This window comes from Anabrus simplex, chromosome 2, assembly GCF_040414725.1.
Source record: "Anabrus simplex isolate iqAnaSimp1 chromosome 2, ASM4041472v1, whole genome shotgun sequence".
Taxonomy (NCBI): domain Eukaryota; kingdom Metazoa; phylum Arthropoda; class Insecta; order Orthoptera; family Tettigoniidae; genus Anabrus; species Anabrus simplex.
Window position 1 is genome coordinate 653,207,043 of NC_090266.1, and position 17,426 is coordinate 653,224,468.

Here is a 17,426-nt window from a genome sequence, read left to right on the forward strand (position 1 = left end):
TTCCCCAAAGAGCACAACATTAAATTTTGAATACTGTATTACTCGCGTATTAGAGCCAATTTTTTCCACATTTACAGCCAAGAAGAATAGGGGGGTCCAATTAGCAATAACCCTAAATTTTGTGCAGTAAACACAGGACTTCTAAGCTATAAAGAGCTATAAATTGTACATGTTAACATTCGACACTATTCTTTAACAACCTTACGAATATATTCTGAGTTTTACTGGCTATTTTTGTTGGAAGACAGTATTTCTAACTTTAAAAAGAATATATGATGAACACATGACTTTTAGGACAACATATAAAGTATATATAGTCAGTTTCAGTCTCCCTTACTGCATATCATTTCATTTGTTTCATCTCGTAACTCCTCTGATGAGGTTGAAGTCAGGAAAGGCATGTGGTCATAAAACTCACTACAAAAATTTGTCTCGCTTCATACTCGACCCCGCAGAGAAAAGGGATAAGGGTATCGTATTATGCAATATTAATACAAAAGAACGTAATGGCAGTCATTTGTGTCTGTCAGTTAAGTAATAGGCCTACCACACAGTAAACCTGATCATTGCTTTCATTTGAATTATCGTCGTCTTGTGCCGCTAACTTCCTAGCTACCGGTGTTTCGTCATTCCAAATGACATCTTCATAGCAATCACGACTCGCGAGTATTGAAGATGGAGGTCCAGTCCTTTTGCAACTTTAAAAATAGTTTTGTTCCCGACTATAGAGTCCAAACAGTGAGAATCTATTCAGGAATGGTTTCTGGAGATGGTCTCTATTATTCCCAGTTGGTGTATGTGAAGAAGCCACCCCTTCTGAATAAAGCCGTGCTGTAAAATGCGTGCCAACCCACCAGCTGATAACTAGCATAAATTACCGAGTTGTACTTCGGAATGTAATGCATTGTGACTGGAAGCATTATTTGAAGAAACTGCGGCTATTGAAAGCCAGACCTTTATTTCTAAGTATATTTCATGCTTGTTCTCTACATTATCACATCAAGATTTCCCTGAACAACTGTAATTGAGATAAGAGGGAACACACTGTTTAGGTTATGTATGATACTATGTGCCTGGCTAGTTTCGAAGTTCCACGACGGAAAGAATAAAAATAAATAACAGGAAAGCTTGTACACATTTATGGATATCTACAGGTGTGGCGGTAATGCATTTTATTATAACGTTTAATTTCGCACGTCAGTTGCCTCCATATTTTATTTATTGACGCATAATAGAGCTGCAGTAGGCCTACACTATGGAGGCGACATTTCTTAACTACGAAACACAGATGTACCGCATGACTTGTACATGTACCGCAGTAAGGCTTGTACCCGCTTCCAAGCGAAAAAGTTGTTCTCTGACAAATTACGCTGGGGGGTCTTGTATGCAAGATTTCTTTTTTTCATTTTCTTTGTCCCAAATAGCCGGGGGGGGGGGGGGGGGGGGTCAAATACAGGAGTAAATACGGTATGTCCACAACAAACCCTCAAGAGCAGATCAATGGCAACATACCCCTTTTAGTCATCTTATATGACACACAAGGATTACCTGAGGATGAATTCAAACCCTACTACTCAAGGGGGTCCAATTCATGATTCCAATGCCAAAGATAGTTCCTTGCCAAGGTTGCCTCTTTTAATCACCTCACACGAAAGGCCAACAGACACTGTGGATGTATTCTACGCCCCACCCATAGGAAGGCTGTACATAAAACTAATTATGCCAAAGAGTATGTGCACGAATGAGACCAGAGTGACAGGAAATAGCAATCTCAGAAATGTAGTGGTCACACAAAACAGCAGAAATAACAGGTTTTCTTTAAATCCATTATATTATATATTAACACTCTGATAAAACAACACTGTCTTTGGTTGAAACTGGGTTACCTTTTAGATTAGAATAAAACTCCTCTTTATTTTAGAAACATAACACAACTTGATGGAACTATACAATAAATAGTAAATGGGTCAGAAGAAGTAATCAATCTAATACAAAATCACTTTACCTGGTACAATGATCCCATAGTAGCACTCGTTGGAGGAATTACATTGTTCACAAAGAAAAACAGGGCATCCTCTGGTCGCAAATGAATCCTCTTCCTTATGAGGAAATAAAACTGGCCAACTGTGAGATCTGATGGTACAAGATACTTCTTTTTGTCTAAGTCACTAATTCTTGCTTTAGGTGCCTTTTCAACAATCACCTGGAAATTAAAAAAAAAAACTAATGAAAATGCTAATTCGAATTATACAGTAAAACATTTGAATTACACAAATTATACTGAGGATAAAAACTGGAAGCAGGAAGTTGACATGGGATATTAGATCCAGGCCATATTTACATAATTGTTAACTAATTATTTGGATCACAAAGTCCCAAAAAAAATATTCTACAGAAAATAAAAGTCCATTCAAATTCTGCCCTGTTTAACACTGAATACAGTATAAATGTGTAAGAATGGCAGTGACAGAGTCCAAGCCAAAGATGAGACTGCTTCACATTCGAAGGAATATTTGCACAAACTTGTACTGAAATCTCAAGAGTTACATTTGAAGTTCACATCTTTCCCCAAATAATGCAATTAGAATTGTTTTATAAAACTACTCTGGTTGTTTTCTCCATTAATATTGTTTATTTAAACTACACATAGGTAGTTGGTTGGAATTAGTTTACACTAGCCTGCAAATGTAAACTTTCTGATCAGAAATTAAGTCAGTTTTCCTGTATCACATCAGGTTTCTTTGCAAATTCGAAATGAATATATAAGACTCTCTTGCACATACAGGGTTAATACACACTATTACCACAGGTAAGAAATAAGATTTTTCTTGCTGTTGTGTTTTCTTAAATAGAATTCACTTTGCGTCGCACCAACACAGAGAGGTCTTACGGCAACCATGGGACAGGAAAGGGTTAGGAGTGGGAAGGAAGCAACCGTGGCCTTAAGTAGGGTACAGCCCCAGCATTTGCCTGGTGTGAAGATGGGAAACGACAGAAAACCATCTTCAGAGCTGCCGACAGTGGGGTTCAAACCCACTATCTCCCGGATGCAAGCTCACAGCTGCACACCCGTAACCACGCGGCCGACTCGCCCGGTGTTATTTTTATTCATCTGAACAGACTTGTATTACATATTTATATTTATGAGCATAACAATTGTATGTGTATGTTGGGTATTCAGCCCAAAGGCTGGTTGGTTTGATCCTCCACAGCTCCGCCAACAGCTGTCATAGAGGCATGCTAGGGAAATGAGGAGTGAGGTAGTTTCCCGTTGCTTTCCTCATCGGGCCAGAAGCTGCTATTACATAACAGTCTGCCAAGCCACTTAAATGCGTGCACCATAAACCCTATGAGTACTATTTCCACAGCATTCATAACAGGTACTGGCTGCATAAGGAATGGTATTACTAGCATCGATCCATACCTCAGTCACTTACATATCGTCGAAGCCAAGGATGAGACAGACAAGACAATGAAAGTTACAAATTTATTCTAGCCTATACCAGAAGGCATATTGCACTGTAAAAAATACATCTCACCAGCAAAGGCATAACAATTGTATATATACAGCCAAATGGTCTGAAATTTATCATTCATAAAGGTGGTAACATGGTGTAGAATTACAAGTCCATAGTTTCAATTGTATATCTTGAAGAAACTTATTTTAGATTGTCTCTTCAGTAACAACCAGTACTCTGCCAGCATGTTTTGGTTTCATTTCCTTTGATGTGTGTGTTCAATTTCCTTTAAATCCTGATGGAATCTTTTTCCTTGCTATTAACTCAGCATTCCTAGTTTCTCAGAAAAATAGTCCAGATGGGAATGTAACCTGTGCGCCTTTAAGCTCATATTATAGTCTAAATCTTGGAAAGAAACAAGCATTCTGTTCATTTGCTTGCAGTCTGAATCCTTGGCGTCTCCAAAAAAGTAACCAACTACATCCCGGAATGCTTTCCATGCCGATTGTTCTGCTGTGCATACAGGGTTTTTCAGAATCAGTTTCGGAAAGAAGTTTTCTGATACTTGGACCTATGAAGATACCCTGTGAATTTGGCATTACCGATGCCTGGGATTCGATCACATAGATACTGGAAGCATTCACCTTCATTGTTTATAGCATTAATGAATTGCTTCGTAAGTCCTAGTTTGATATGAAGCAGAGGTAACAGTATGTTGGACTTGTCAACAAGACGGTTTTGTTTTATGTTCATTAAGCAAACAATCCCCTGTCTACATGGCAATGATTCCTTTTGAATCCAGTGTTGTGACCTTGCTCGACTGTGCCACTCAAACAGAAAACTGGGATGTTTTGTGGAACCTGCTTGCAGATCTGTCAGAATACCTATCAATTTAAAGTCACCACACATTTGTGTTCCTGATACTTGACAAATCATTATCAAGATTTTCGTTATGTTTCTTGTATAATAACCGAATAAGCAACGGGAACTGATGCAAGTTCATTTTCATTGTGAAAAATATCACCCTTCAAACTATGCTTGGGGACATCAATAAAAAGTGCCAGTGAGTGGGGTCATAATGTGGTACACCTAGTTCCAGCATAACACCCAGAACATTGTGGCAGTAAACCAATGTTCCCTTGTCAGAAAAAAGGGTAGAAATTAATCTTCACATTGTCCGTACCAGTAGTATGTCGCTCACGCTGTCAACATGTTCCATTCACAGACTCTAGACCCAACTACTTCAGCCGATTCCTTCGCAAGACCAAGATCTCAAACTAAGTCATTTAAAACACTTTGCTTGAAAAGTTTGGGTTTTTCCCAGTAACTTCTGGTGAGAACTAGCAGTCAAATGTAATACCAGCCATTTCTGACTTATCTTCAGAAGAACCATCATTTAGTTGTTCCGAATGCTGCAGTACTGGTACGTCAGGGCCATGAGGAAAGAGAATTGTGGATGAAATATTGCTTGGATACTCAATTTTCCTTTTGTTCCTGGTGTTAAACCCTAAACATTCCCCAAACAGAAATCGCAGCGAGAACTGTGGTCTGCATGTTGTCGCCACACCATTGGTATTCCGAACAGCAGCGCTGTTTGTTCACCATTCACCCACTGCTGTAACTTCTCTACACAGGTCCTACAAACTTTCCAAGGTGCCCACAGCAGTTTGATGCCAAATTACGCTACGTAGGCCTTTCTGACGAATCTGTTATATTGCGCTGCTGGTTTATTGGCACGAAATTTCCACACATATGGCAGAATATATCTGTACTGTTCATGCAGTCACAACATAACATACTGATTTAAGTTCAACATAAAGATTAACACAGCATGTCATTCACGTACATAATACTACCTATTCTCATTAGCAAGCCAAGTACGATCTAGACTGAAGCACAGGAAGCTCTGCAACAGAATGGCGCTAATCAGCAAAGCCTGCTGTGTTGTACAGTGTTGTTAACTCTATACTGTTTAATGTGATTATCCAGGGTTGCCAGATGGCAAAAATTCAAAAAAACTTACGAGGCAACACTTCTAAAAAATAACATACGCATTGGCATATGTGCATAACAGAAGAAATATAGGATTTTTAAAGAATGATATCAGGGTTCTAAAGAATAATATCAGATTTTTAAAGAAATGTGATGATTCAGGAAAAATAATGCCGGATCCTGTTTCAGGATGCAAAAGCCATCCTAAAAAACTATACAGAACGGCAGCAATGAAACAATCGCAGGGCAGTGTTAACATCAGTTGACTGGCCTTGCATGGCCTGACCAACTACTTTGATTCCAAGTAGAATCATGACTGAAGTGTGTACAAAGTTGCTAACATCACTTTTGCTGTGTATTTGTCATTAATTAATGCAATGAAGCCCCATGACAATACATTCGAAATGTTAGTAATGCATGCAGTCTGTCTGCTTGCTTGCTGGAGACATGCATACTATTTCTGTATTATACTCTTGGGCAAGTAAGCCTATACACTAAGGGTGCAACCTTACTCTTTCTCCCCTGTAATGTTAAGGTCGTGATTAATAGTTATTTTTCTTGCTGTTGGTTTCTTTTTGCAGTGTCAATAACCATACAGTTTAGGGACCCTACTTGCGGATATGACCTCTTACGGTTACCGTTCAGCTGCCACGCTGGCAACGTTCAGTCATAATTGTTGCCCGAATTACGTATTGCCACTGCAGTATTGTTAAAGTCACTAGTGATACATTTGAGAGTATATTTAAAGCATATTTTCTTTTTTCTGTGGGATTGTAATATATCTGGCTAATACCAGGTAAGTAGAATTGCGGCATGTTCGAATAATGCATTTAATAACATTGTTTGTGTGAAATGATGAACACATTTTATTCATTGCGGTCCTATTTCGTCCCATACCTACGTACAGAATTCAATTGGAATGTCTAAGAAGCACGAAAAATCTGCAAGAACACCTCCGAAAAGGAAAGCAATGTTACGTCCTTTCAAAAATCAGGTCAAGAAATGCTTATACATTGCCAAGAGCAATTGAAACACGAAGACGATGAAGAAGGTATCAGTCGTAGTGATACAGACCTAATGATAAGAGTTTCAAAATTAACTAGGGTGTTTATTTTGATCTTGTTTCTATGATAAGTTTTTGACATAATGACAGTCAGTTGAAATTGAGGAGTATTTCATTCTGAACCTAACCTAACCATGTATACCATGTCTTTGATACGGTCTGTAGACTTAACCTTTGTGTATTCATATTGACTTACGGCATATGGAGGACGATTGCCCAGTTGTACTTCCTCTTAAAACAATCACCAATTACGGCATATGTGTGTGTACTATATTTCCTTGTGTGTATTCTTACAGCGTGATTCCAGTTCAGTCCGAAAAGTAATAGGAAACTACAAGAAGGGAATTGAACTTTCTACCCCAGGTAAACGCCGGAAGCGTGAACATCCAGTGATCGGCATAGACAGTTTTTCTAAGGAAGTGATAGCAAGGTTTATTTATGATAAATTACATAAGGTAAAGTAACTTCACAAGGAATCTATTACAATATTATTTATAGAATTTGGCACGCATTGTGAGATAACCTCCCAGAAATGTTTTTTGCATGTATCGACATACAGCTCATACGAGTCCCTTGTAACACACTTTTTTCTCCCCACAGGAGAAGTTGTAACTGTAAGAAAGGTTTTCGACCACTTGAAAGCAAATTATGACACTTATTTGTAAAAGGACTCAGAAACATCATTAAGAAGAATTTTGAAGGCCATGGGAATTGTGTGGAGTAAAGGGGATCCCTATGCGTATGTTAGAGAAAATGAAGACATTTGTTTTGAGAGATCCTGTTTTCCAAGAGAATACATGCAGAATAAGGACAGTGAGAAAACAAAACCTGTTGTTTTCTTGGATGAGACTTGGATTTTTATGAAGGGTGAATATGTATGTTACATATTATATTTTATATAAAAATCATAGAATAATTGATCTTCATCAGGTATCTTTGGTTTCAAATGTGCATTTCTTTTTCAGGGTCACCCACATACTCCTGGAATTAACCACACAAATCTGGACGTGATGTTCAAGGAGTAATTCATCGACCTGTGTCTGAACGAGGAAGACTGGTTATTGTTCATGCTGGAACGAAAGACGGCTTTGGACCTGGTATGTTCTTACTTTATTTTACTTCATTTCATTATAGTGAGCTGATCTCTCTTTACATAGTTATGAGGGTATTTAGGGGTTGTAGTACAGATGTAAAGGGGAGGGCACATAAGTCTCTGGTAAGACCCCAAACTTGAGTATAGTTCCAGTGTATGGGACCCTCACTTGGATTGCTTGATTCAAGAACTGGAAAAGTTTGAAAGAAAGAAGCACGATTTGTTCTGGGTGATTTCTGACAAAAGAGTAGCGTTACAAAAATGTCGAGTTTGGGTTGGGAAGACTCAGGAGAAAGACGAGTTGCGGGAATAAGTGGTATGTTCCGAAGTGTCGGTGGAGAGGTGGTGTGGAATGACATTGGTAGACGAGCAAGTTTCAGTGGTGTTTTAAAAGTAGGTAAGATCACAGTACAATGATAAAGTTAAGGATGAAAATTGAGGCAAATATTTGTTTTTTAAGAAGGGAGTTAGAGATTGGAATTTACCAAGGGAGATGTTCAATGAATTTCCAAATTCTTTGCAATTATTGAAAGAAAGACGAGGTAAACTACATCTGTTACCTGGATGACTGTCCTAAGTGCAGATCAGTGGTGACTGATTGTTTGAAATCGACTGGCACTATATCGGAAGTGGCATAACTTACCGCTCACTGGGTTCTATATGTGGTTCTTGATTTTAACTTCTCCACTGTTAAGGGATCTCTTGGTTATTAAAAAGACCTGCAGGTATTCACTTTAGGCCGACTATTAACTTTAGAAAGGTACTTCAATCAAAACTTCTCCAGTGTATTTTCGTATGATATTACTGGATATTTGTATCTAAATTACTTGTATTATAGGCCTATTTATTACGTTCTTTCAAGCTTCTTATTTCTTAGTGCCTGATATACAGTAGGTTCACTGTTCGCAGCAATTACATTTGTTCTAAGGTATTAAAATTAGTGTTTATACTTACATCATTAATATAAGTGATCGTGGACTTCTAATCTAGATATAGGTCTACTAATGGAAATACATTCATGACAGATGTTAGGATAAAGTAGTGTAAGTAGTAATTCATTGACTTCATCATCAGGTGACCTTGCTACATTGTAGTTGGTTTCACTTAAAATCAGACATCTTTTTCTATCATTCAACAGAAATCACAATTTTTGTCAATTAATAGGCCTATCCCTGAAGAGGGTGATCTCGTATATTTCGGGAATACTTTTTTAGAAGAAATAACTTCATTCTAAAACTTAAAATTCTTACAGGTGCTGATGAGCTGCAAAGGTTGCGTCATATGAATCTACGTCACTTAAAGAGGTGCAGAAGCATCTAAAATTTAGATAATGTTGTTTACTTTCATGTATGCATTACAATATTTGTTTTTTTTTTTAAACCAGGTACATTGTTGATTAGATGCTGCACGATGAAGGCTATACTGTCCTACGACTTCCTCCATACCACTCATTTCTCAATGCCATCAAATTAGCATGGTCTGTTGCAAAACAGTATTATAACAAAACAGAGGCTTCAGGACCTGGCCATGGATTGGACAGAGTTAGAGCTGTGTGAAAAGAATCTCTTGATCAGGTAGGCCAAGTGGAAATGTTATTTAATGGATATAGGCAAGTGGAGTTTATCATATACTTGTCAGGTTGTGATACTTCAATATATCCTACAGGTGACAGTAGAGATGTGGAGAAATGAAGTGAAACACACTGAGAAGAAGATCGAGTTCTACAATAAAGAGGTGAGAGGTGTTCCTGAAGTGTAGGAACTAGGCATTCATCATGGAAGCAGTGAATCAGAGGAGAAGCTGAGGAGTTAGCTATACCATTGTAAGAGCTATTCCATGAGATTAAGGATTTTATAACTTTGCTGGGAAATAATACATTTCTGATTGCCCTGTCCTTTCAGATATAACGAAGTTACATTTGAAAATTGTGGGGGAAATGCTACCTTTTTTCTAAACATTGCTAATTTATGCTGGTACTGCAGTCTAGGTGTACTAACAAGGGACCATCAATCAATGTTAAGAAATACTGAAACCAATTTATACACCATCCGAAAGAGCACACTGAAATATGTAAAACGCTCTAGTATTACATCCTATCCTGAATGTATCTACGAGTTACACGGCGGTATAGATGTGCAGATTGGGGTCGTCAATGTCCAATCAGAGTGAAGTTATTTTGAACTGCTGTGGCGCGATGTAAGGAGAAGCGGGAGAGGGAAAGAGGGGGACAGCACTGTGACGGCAATGCACCATGTAAACATTGTACGCTTGTTAAACTACTTAAGCATTTCTCTTAAATCATAGCGCAGTTATCACAAAACTTGGATTTAAACTTACTTTGTCTTGCATTTATTTACACCATATATATTTGCATCTTACGTGAATTTAACTTACTGGTTATAAATTCCTGGTGACGGTTCTACTTGAAACACCAATCTCGAAGTCCATAGTCTTTTTATAGCGTTGTCACTCAGCTGAAATGTCACTTGGGAGGTAATTGTAAAAAGTCTTACATGTAGGCTGTACAGATACATAGTATATTACTAATTGCATCTCTATAGCTATGAGACGCACACTGCGTAGCGGTATCGCTCCATAGATAAATCATATTATAGTCAAAAAATTTGTTTACAAAAATGATCTGTCCGGCATGAAGGTCCAGAAGGAAAATACTTTCATTGGCATTCTTATTTGTGTGTTCACCAACCTAGTAGGCTTAACATTAGTGACAGGGGTTTAACGTAATTTGGAAGGAATGTTTTGCGTATGATAAATCAGTACCAGGTTAACTCATGGGGCAAAGGTGGTTGTGCATAGAGCTAACCACTCTACCCCACCAAGTGCCAACGTTATGGATAGTGGAAGCCTTTACCTTCCACCCTTCTAATGGCCTTCATGGTTTTTATGAAGAGGACTTTGCTTTTTAAATACTAGTATTTATATTTGTTATATTTGTTTATTCATACCCCTGCTTTGTAATTCAGTGACCATGGAATGGCTCTTGATGTTTTAAATTATATTTACATTCCTTATTTCACACTGTTATAACTACATATCCCCTAATATGTAAATAAACTAATATATATATTTATTTATTCACGAAGCACAAGAGACAGCTACACTGAGCAAATTTCACTTGCACTGTCAACAGACTAATTAACAAATGTAAACTTTCACAATAAAATATAACAAACGTAACAGAATATAACAAGATCAGGTACACAGCCTACTAATAACTGTCCAAATTGAAAACCATGTGAATGTCCATGATCATAGCCAAGTCGTCGTGGGTCAAGATGACTGTATAATCCCTTCACATCAACTTATCTTTAAGAGACTATTTACACCCCTCTCGAATATGCTTTTATTTGATGCTACATCAAGCTCTTGTTTCCTATTAATATTGTTAAAGAGTGTTGGGAGGCAGATTAGGAAAGATCGTTGAGGTATTGAGTGCTGAGTGTGGGGAATGTGGAGAAGGTCTTTGGTTCTGGTGGAGCAGGAAGGAACACGGAGAAAGAGTGAGACAAGATGTTCCGAGCGGTAATGCCCATTTAAGATCCCGTGGAGGAAATTCGGGTCAGCTGCCTGTCACCTGATGTAAATTATGTTTATCTCTTTGGATTCATGTATTTTGTTGCATATTGTTATTGCTATGACAACATGACTTCTTTATGATGTAAATAAATATAAAATAAAAGTATTTCTTACCAAATATATTTGCTATACGTGCAACAATCAGACAACCAACTAGGGAAGTATCTTTTATTAAAGTACATAATGTTATTACATACATGTATAATTGAAGAACTGAAGATCCATACACAGGTAAGTGGGTCGCCCTATGGTAGAAGTCGAAACTGTGTAATTTGGGAGAGAGCAATCCCATGTGGTAGGCCTATTACGCGTCATAAACTGAGTGAACTGGCTATGCAGTTCGATCACATTGCTGTGAGCTTGCTTTCAGGAGACAGTGGATTCGAACCCCACAGTAGACAGGTCTGAAGTTTTTTTTTGTGTAGTTCCCTCATTTTCATTTCAGGCTAATGATGTGGCTGTACCTTTATTAAGGAAACTACCACTTATTTTCATTTTAAGTCTTAGCCTTCTTCCCTATTCCATTCTTGCCTTACAACCTCTCTTCATGTGATTTAAGCCAATATATATATGTAAAAATCTGGTAATGCTGTTTGACTCATTAGTGCTCCTGTACATTTCCTGAGTTTCCCTAATGTTGTAAGCTTGAGATACACCAACTTGAAAGCTGAAAATATGTTTAAAATGCCCCCCATCCCCTACTGCTTTTTAAAGAAAGAAGACAGCATCCAAGCAAAAGGAAGGACACCAGGCTGAGGCACTGGCCTTCTGACCTCAACTTGGCAGGTTCGATCCTGCCTCGGACCGGTGGTATTTGAAGGTACTCAAATACATCAGTCTCATATAAAAGAACTCCTGCAGAACAAAATTCCATTATCTCAGCGTCTCCGAAAACCGTAAAAGTACTTAGTGGGACATTTTATTTTTAAAAATAGCCAAATTTGTTGGCTATTTTATGTCATGACTATACATTTTGACTATTATTATTATTATTATTATTATTATTATTATTATTATTATTATTATTATTATTATTATTATCATCGTCGTCTAGCCCCATGGCTAAATGATTAGCGTGCTGGCCCTTGGTCCAAGCAGCGTTAGTTAAAAGGGACGTGAAACCCGTAACATTATCATCCCAGTATCCAGTTTGTGATTTTGCTTTTACTTTCTTTACTGATAAGAAAAGTGAGCTGTCCTATTGCTTCCATGATACGAAACAGGAAGCCAATCTATCATACCTTAATGATATATTTATTTTCTGACAGACAAGTTGAATTTAAAATTTCAAACTCCATTCTACCGTTTCTAAAGCTTGGAATAAAATAGAATCACTTCAAAGGAAATGTAAGTTCTGGCTTAATATAATCACAGAAGGAAACAAGGAAATAGTTCAATCATCCCCATATTATATTATAGAAGAAAAGCTATTTCAATTCTGTGGAATCTGTCTCATATTACTGCAAGTCCGAGACTTGCGAGTCATAAATCTTAAATAAAAACATATGCAAACCGGAGCAAACCTGTAGAAAATATGGACTTTGAGACAGTATAATCGTAACACTGTTTTAGCTTGTTAATATGGTTTTAAATTGTGTTCAATTTGACGTAGATGAATTCATGTGATTGCCAATTTTTCCAAGAACCTATATTAGCTGATGACGCAAATGGGCGTCGAAACTAGTTCTGATTGAAATATATGTTGTAATTTAATCTAAACAACAGTTTTTATGTATTGAATAAGGTAGATCCAAATTATAATAAAAGTTGCAAAACTCAATAGTGTCTAAAGCTTAAAGTCTTAAATGCGTTAGAAATATTCTGCATCATGTATTGCTTTGAGGCATGCTTCTGTAATTTATTAGTTGTAAACCGTAAAATACAACAATGCAACTTATTGGTAGCAAATTTCAATACGGACCTAAACATGAGATTAGTTACATGTAACATACCACTTACTGTTGTTTATAAGTTTCATTTCCGTGTTGATAGATATTACTTTACAAAAACAATATAAATATAAGTCACCACCTTATCAATACAAAATTTATTCACATTCAGCTAGTAAATATGGTCAAGACCGGTTTCGGCCCCTAGGGGGTCATCTTCTGTTGACATGCATAAAAGATATATTTTACAAAAACATCACATATAATGATTAAAACTTAAAATAAGTCCAACTGATCATAAATGTTGGTATGTATGTCTTGGTACATTTGAGCTATTGTATGTGTCAATCCTAAGTTTCCCAGCATACACTGTCAAGGTAAGTAGTTAATATACATCATCCATGAAATTACATGCTATTTTTCATGTTATCACTATCTAATTTGGGTTGTACAATGTGGAATGAGATATACATACATTTGTGTAAATTAATGGTAGTAAGTTCAGTAATATACATTAAAAATTGGTTCTTAAATTACATTAATTGATTATTGATCTGTCATATGAAAATGTAGAATTATTAGTTTGGACACTTGTGATTAAAATATTAGTATGCAATACCTTGTTGGCATATATCTTAAATGCTAAAGTATCAGTTTATAAAGCCTATTATTCTTATTTTATGTCTTGGAATAGGGTTGAACTTTTAGAAAATTATTTGTTTTGTTGAGCATAGGCATTGGATAATCTTGTTAAATTGGACACATAACTAAAACAGTGGTATATATACCTTGTTAAAAATACATTGTATTAACATTATTAATATGTGGTGCTATATATACATTGTTTGGGGTAAAATGGGGTTAACGAAGTTTTCACAACAGTATTTGATTAGTTACGATGTTCCGATATAATGGGTCCGTAAAAATGTATAACTATATACAAAATTGCGGTTAGATAAGTATTTGTATAATCTGCTTGCAATTCAGGTAACATTTGGTTGTAATGTCTGGCGATATTTTGGGCAGCTACTGTTGTTAGAGCTATTAAGAGTCTTGAATATTATTGATGGAGCATGTTCTTCTTTTCGTGTGCCGTAATATGTTGAGTTGGTGACATTTGTAAGAACGCGTTGAATGTTATGCGTCCTGGTAGGGTGCACGTTGATTTTATCGTAGAAGCATATATGTTGTGAAAACAAAGTATGTTATGTGTTGGAACCGTGCGCTCTGTGTAGCTGCCTGTTGAGATCTTCGTTAACCCCATTTTACCCCAAACAATGTATATATAGCACCACATATTAATAATGTTAATACAATGTATTTTTAACAAGGTATATATACCACTGTTTTAGTTATGTGTCCAATTTAACAAGATTATCCAATGCCTATGCTCAACAAAACAAATAATTTTCTAAAAGTTCAACCCTATTCCAAGACATAAAATAAGAATAATAGGCTTTATAAACTGATACTTTAGCATTTAAGATATATGCCAACAAGGTATTGCATACTAATATTTTAATCACAAGTGTCCAAGCTAATAATTCTACATTTTCATATGACAGATCAATAATCAATTAATGTAATTTAAGAACCAATTTTTAATGTATATTACTGAACTTACTACCATTAATTTACACAAATGTATGTATATCTCATTCCACATTGTACAACCCAAATTAGATAGTGATAACATGAAAAATAGCATGTAATTTCATGGATGATGTATATTAGTTAACTACTTACCTTGACAGTGTATGCTGGGAAACTTAGGATTGACACATACAATAGCTCAAATGTACCAAGACATACATACCAACATTTATGATCAGTTGGACTTATTTTAAGTTTTAATCATTATATGTGATGTTTTTGTAAAATATATCTTTTATGCATGTCAACTGAAGATGACCCCCTAGGGGCCGAAACCGGTCTTGACCATATTTACTAGCTGAATGTGAATAAATTTTGTATTGATAAGGTGGTGACATATTTACATACCACTTAGTCAAGCAGCTAGTCTTTTTTCTCCCAATTCTTCCTAGCCCAAACAATGCAACATTTTTGTAACGCTACCCTTTTGTCGGAAATCACCCAGAAAAAAATCGAGCTGCTTTTCTTTGGATATTTTCCAGTTCTTGAATTAGGTAATCCTGACAAGGGTCCCATACACTGGAACCATACTCTAGTTGGGGTCTTACCAGAAACTTACATGCCCTCTCCTTTACATCCTTACTACAATCCCTAAAAACCCTCATAACCATGTCCAGAGATCTGTACCCTTTATTTACAATCCCATTTATGTGATTACCCCCATGAAGATATTTCCTTACATTCACACCTAGATACTTACAATGATCCCCAAAAGGAACTTTCACCTCATCAACGCAGTTATTAAAACTGAAAGGACTTTTCCTATTTATGAAAATTACAACCTGACTTTTAACCCCGTTTATCAACATACCATTGCCTGCTGTCCATCTCACAACATTATCGAGGTCACGTTGCAGTTGCTCACAATCTTGTAACTTATTTATTACACTATACAGAATAACACCTGCAAAAAGCCTTACCTCTGATTCCACTTCTTTACTCATATCATGTATATATATATAAGAAAACATAAGGGTCCAATAATACTGCCCTGAGGAATTCCCCTCTTAATTATTACAGGGTCAGATAAAGCTTCGCCTACTCTAATTCTCTGAGATCTATTTTCTAGAAATACAGCAACCCATTCAGTCACTCTTTCGTCTAGTCCAAATTGCACTCATTTTTGCCAGTAGTCTCCCATGATCCACCCTATGATGATTTGTAATGTATCCTAAGTACAAATTAGTGGACAGCATGCACTAGTACCCAAGTGTTTTCGTTAAATATCAAAATATTTCCGAAAACAATATGAACAGATAAATTATTCTCAAGGTTAAGAAATAAACTACAGCCAAATTCTACCACTGTACAAAGTGTACTTATATGAAAAGACAAAAGATTCCTTAGTACACATTAAACTGTCATTCTGAACGTCAACTTTATAAACAATGCACTGGTTTAACATGAAACTGCATGCGTTCTAACTCAAAACTAAAAAGAAAAAGTCAGTCTCAATGCGATGGAAATAAAAAGACAGACCTTTCCTCTGAAATCCGTTAAATAAGAGCATTGGCGCAGTGACAACTATTTTTGTCCCAAAACAAAAATACTACATTCAAATGAGGCACAGATAATGTAAGATTAATGCATTTGTCTACAAATACTAATTACAAAGTAATGTATTACAATGGCAAGAGAACTAAGAAGCATAAAAATAAACACTATGTCTTCAAGAATATGAACCAAACAAATAATTGTTGCTACAGATATTCGAACTACAGGAGTGTGAAATAGGTTTCCAGCAAACGAAACAGATAAAAAATAGCACATATAAGGGAAATCACAAAATACTGATTGCAAAACAATTACATTTTATAAAACGTAAAATACTTACAGGAACTCTATCAGGGTATTTCCTCCTAATTTTCTCCCCTTCAGCTTTCCTCTTCTCGAAAGGATGCTCCTCTTTGTATTGAAATTTCATTTTCTAAAGTAAATGGAAACCTTTAATCAACACCTGCACAAACGAACTTCTCGCTGCAATAGTGCCTTTCCTTGAAGTTCAATCCAAACAAAGACAAAATGGCAAATCACAATCACAACAGCTGACTATGACGTTCAAAAGTTGAGGAAAAAAAGTCCGAGGATTAAGCAAGCCACAAACACAATTCTCAACGTATTTTATAATAAATTTACAACCAATATACCAAGAAATGCAGTATTCAGATAATGGAGCATTCAATGTCAGGGAGAACACTGATCTCTCTCAACAAAATAATAGCAAAGTATTCCTCCGCTATATTTAGATGTTGCGGCATACGATGATGACGCACAGCCTTGTGATGTGACGGTGATGTGATTGTTATACCATCGCCCTCTACTATGACTGCGCTAATACGCCTTCTCAATACAGCAATATGAGGGATTTGGGCCTAGCTGCAATTTTTTACCACCGAGCGCTGTTTCGCTGCATTGAAACACGATTGTTCATTACAGCATACGTTAAGTGTTTTGTATATTTCTGTTCAAATGTATAGTCAGTCACTCAATAAACATATTTGAATCACACCTTACAAATTCAGTGAATAAACCGTAAAAAATGATATTAACGGCAGGTAGTAAATACTGTAGAAAATAAATAATTTCACACACTTCTCTGTTTAAGTGTTTCGCGTTCTCAGGACAACTGAAGTGAGGAAAAATCACGCAACACAGGCACTAAATAGTCACTCATAGAGGCA

General features: G+C 36.5%; 1 protein-coding gene across 1 annotated transcript in view; it reads right to left on the minus strand.

The window, feature by feature from the left end:
* The window catches only part of Atg8a (Autophagy-related 8a), a 60,029-nt gene extending 43,043 nt beyond the window's left edge, over nt 1–16,986 (minus strand). The window contains exons 1-2 of the mRNA XM_067141138.2: nt 16,580–16,986; nt 2,006–2,203 (exon numbers count right to left, since the gene is read on the minus strand). Of these exons, the coding sequence (XP_066997239.1) occupies nt 2,006–2,203; nt 16,580–16,669 (288 nt within the window). The 5' untranslated portion in view covers nt 16,670–16,986. The remainder of the gene's footprint in view (nt 1–2,005; nt 2,204–16,579) is intronic.
* Between the last annotated feature and the right edge of the window lie 440 nt (nt 16,987–17,426).